The 3,994-nt window shown below is 45.9% G+C and overlaps 1 protein-coding gene across 1 annotated transcript; it reads right to left on the bottom strand.

The window, feature by feature from the left end:
- Position 1: 1 nt before the first annotated feature.
- Positions 2 to 2,740, bottom strand: DCUN1D3 (defective in cullin neddylation 1 domain containing 3; the record flags this gene model as incomplete). The annotated part of the gene is made up of 2 exons (XM_012805668.2): positions 2,143 to 2,740; positions 2 to 92 (listed from the first exon to the last, which is right to left on the bottom strand). Coding segments are annotated over exons 1-2 (522 nt in total), but the record flags the coding sequence as incomplete, so codon positions are not given.
- Positions 2,741 to 3,994: the final 1,254 nt, after the last annotated feature.

The following is a 3,994-nucleotide window of genomic DNA, read 5'->3' as shown; positions in this document are numbered from 1 at the left end:
GTTTGGCTTCTGTTAAGAGGCTAGGGAACCGTGCACAGATTCCGTCAATGCTGTCTGCACTTATTGCTTTGCAGCCATCAAAAAACTCCTTCCTGCAACAGGAAGGAGAGAGGGTGTAATTAATAATTATAAACTATATCATTTACTGTGAGACAATATAGTAAAGTAGGGTTAAAAGCCATGGCTTTGAGGGCAGATGGCCTGATTTGAATCCCAACTCCTCCACTAATTAATCTTACTTCCTTATCTGTCAAAGGGTGATTATGTCACCTTCCTTCACAGGGTTTTGGTGAGGACTAAAATTAATAAATGCTTACTGCTTTAAAAGTGCTGGCATATTGTAGGTAGCTGGTAAGGTTCATTTATTCATTCATTCATCTTCCCAAAGCTAAATTCAGGTCTTCTGCTCCCTGCCCTGTTTCCCTCTCTGAAATAGTGATTAAGCTGCAGGTTTATTCTTCTCAGAGGAGGAGGCTTCCTGCTTCCCTTCTGATTCTCTGTGGGTTGCTTGTTTGGGGTACATTTTTGGTGACTGCCAAGGGAGACTTTTGGAGCCCAAGATTTTTGATGAACCTAAGTAACTCTGCCACCAGAAATCAAAGTTCTATTATTAAAAAACAAAAGTTGGTTTTTGTTTTTAACATCTTTACAACACTTTCAGCTTACAACATGGTCTCACATTGATCATCTTCTCAGAGATTGGCATATCCACTGAAGAAGTAAAGCATCTAAGGGCTCTACCCAGGGTAGGAGGCATGTACATACACTAGAAATGGTATGGTAGGTCTCCAAACCATTTCTTAATTCATTCATAACCCTGTGGTCTACAAATCAAACCTCCTGGGGATGGATGACCATGATAGTACTTACAACTACAGCTTCATAACGGGCCAGCTGTCCCTGAGGCACATAGGCTTGGCTGAGGGAAGGCAATAAATATGCTAAGAACTAGAAAGGGCAACTGGTGTCCTGGAGGGAGCAAGGCATATCCCCAGAGGAACTAACTGTATTGGCACGCACAGTGCCTGGCACATAGTAGGTATACAATAAATACTGAGTGAGTGAGTGAACTGACAGGGAAAGGAGTGAAAGAAAAGTCCAAGACAGCAGGGGGGCTGAGCAGCAACAGGGCTCATCCTGGATTACTTTTCATTTAAGGCAACAATGATCAGTGCCCAGTTATTCAAAAGCTGCCTAAGAATACTAGAATATGCCTGAAAATTGACCTACAAATTAGGCAGTTTTTGTTTTTGTTTTTTTTCTTTTAGACAGAGTAACACATGGCTAGAGTGCCATGGTGTCCTAGCCCACAACACCCCCAAATTCCTGGGATCAAGTGATCCTCTTGCCTCAGCCTTCCAAGTAGCTAGGATGCAGGAGCCTGACATAATGACTGGCTATTTGTAGAGACGGGGTCTTGCTCTTGCTCAGGCTGGTCTCCAACTTCTGAGCTCAAGCAGTCTACCTGCCTCAGCCTCCCAGATTGCTAGGAGTACAGGCATGAACCATTGTACTTGGCCTTACGCACAGGCTTTATTGTGTAAAAAGAAATGTAGGGTATACATTAGAACCAAATATGGGTTCGGCACCTGTGGCTCAAGTGGCTAAAGCTCCAGCCACATACACCTAAGGTGGCAGGTTTGAATCCAGCCCGGGCCCGCCAAACAACGACGGCTGCAACCAAAAAATAGTTGGGAGTTGTGGCGGTCCCAGCTACTTGGGAGGCAGAGGCAGGAGACTCGCTTGAGCCCAGGAGTTGGAGGTTGCTGTGAACTGTGATGCCATAGCACTCTATCCAGGGGGATAGCTTGAGGCTCTGTCTCAAAAAAAAAAAAAAACAAAAAACCAAATATGAAGCTTTATCAAAAAGCAAATGCCTGAGCCTTATCCTCTGAGATTCCTATTCAGTAGGGCTGCTGTCAAGACAGGTTTATATATTTTAAACTCTTAAGGGTATCTAGGGGTACTTCTCTGGAGCAGAACCACAACTTTGCTCAGAACACGTAAGCTTTGGAAAAACTGGTCAGAAAAACTTACCCAACCCTATGAAGCCAACCCAGGTTCTATCTTAGCTGGGCACCACTAGCCAGTAGTATTCTTTCTTCCTCTGCTCACCTGTGACATAAAGCGTTTGTGACTAACCTGGTGAATTTGCACATGGTTGCAGCCTGGAACTTCCAAGCCAAGAGCAGCACTCTAAATTCTGTGGGGTCGACACACAAGTCATTGCAAAAGCGCTCCATGCCTTCCTCCAAAATTGCATCCTCCCGCTCATCCTTGTAGCGCCTAAACAGTTCTTCCAATCTCTGTAAGGAGGACTCCTCAGCATTGGACTTGGACTCCCTCCCAGCATCTCCCGAGGATGTTGGCAGCTGGCAGGCTTCAGTGGTAGCCTCCGCCTTCTTGGTCCCATTGATGAGGATATCCCCACCTGGCTTGCCACAGGGTGGCACCTGCTCCTCACGGTGGCTTGCACCTCGCCTGCTGTGTGACTTGCTGCTGGGGTCACGGTCTCCATTCTTGCTGCCCAGCGTCGATGAGGGATTCTTGCACTTGGTGACACACTGGCCCATGTTGCTGGTAGCCCGGCCTCTAGAGTGGCCCCCTCTGGATCGGATGCCCTCGCTGCCACTGGCCCATGTACCTCAACATGCCATCAGTCAGAGGAGCCAGCCAACCTGGAAGGAATAGAAAACAGTCACTTCTGGATAAGGGGACCAGGGTATGGATACAACCCTCCAGGGACTGTGCACTGATACACTGCTCTATTTCAATGGGCCAATAACCAATCATGGGTCATAACCGAGTTCATCATCTCCCTCATAAGCCAGCTCTGTAATTTCACCTTGGAAATGCAGTGGCTAGGGCACATATGGAGAACCAATAAGGGAAATTCCTGAAATTCTTAAGGTAACATAGGTTACAAAGAGGCTGATTCATGTGTAGAATGCATCAAAGACTACAGTTTTGACAGAAATATTCCAGAGGAAATCTGTCTTGCCAACTTGCCATCACATATGAAAGTTATTTAGACCTGGGTTAAGCCAGAAAGCAAAAATAAAAGTTTCATCTAATCTACTTCCTAATGCCAACATTCTCATATTTTCTTTTTAAGTAGGAAGAAGGGATAGCTATACCCAAGACAAATATACAGTCTCATAATGGCCTAATAAGATAAAGGATTTACAGTATCAAGACTAATAGCAAGGGCCTAGCCAAGCAGCAAAGTGAATTTGTCTCTGATCTCTAGAGCAGGGGTCCTCAAACAGGGGGCCAGTTCACTGTCCCTCAGACCAGTGGAGGGCCAGACTGTGGGTCCTGGGACGAGTCAGCTGCTAAGCAGGACAGGCAGTGGCAGCAAAAACACCTGGTGGGCCGGATAAACGTCCTAGGTGGGCTGCATGTGGCCCGCAGGCCATAGTTTGAGGACGCCTGCTCTAGAGAGCCCTTTCTGGGCCTATCCCACAACAGAAGGTGAATGCCCTTCCTCTAAGCCTGTGCTCCAAACCAAGTTTCCTCATCAAGGAGTTTCTTCTCCCTCCCTCAGATCCTCATCAAGGCCACACTCAGAATGCAAGCCCAGTTCACACTAAACATGGTTGTCCTATATGCTCAGTTTTTGAAAGGAGTGTGTTTCCACTTTAAAAAAAAAGTGCTGATTTGCCCAGATACAATCTCTAAATGATAGAATTATTGCTAGATGAAAAATAAAAGTATGCACTGATAACATAACAAATTCATCATAGTGCTCAATTAATGTAATTTAAAAGTTTTAGTTTTTTGGCCAGGCGCAGTGGTTCACGCCTATAATCCTAGCATTCTGGGAGGCTGAGGCAAGTGGATCACATGTGAGCTTGTGAACTAAGCTTACAAGTTCAAGACCAGCCTGACTAGGCAGATACCCCATCTGTAAAAATAGCCAGGCATTGTGGCAGACGCTTGTAGTCCCAGCTACTTGGGAGGTTAAGGCAAGAGAATTGCTTGAGCCCAAGAG

The sequence above is a fragment of the Otolemur garnettii genome, unplaced genomic scaffold (genome assembly GCF_000181295.1).
Source record: "Otolemur garnettii isolate 467f Iridium unplaced genomic scaffold, OtoGar3 scaffold00044, whole genome shotgun sequence".
NCBI classification, from domain to species: domain Eukaryota; kingdom Metazoa; phylum Chordata; class Mammalia; order Primates; family Galagidae; genus Otolemur; species Otolemur garnettii.
The sequence above is the reverse complement of the archived record's forward strand: the minus strand, read 5'-3'. Positions and strand labels throughout refer to the sequence as shown.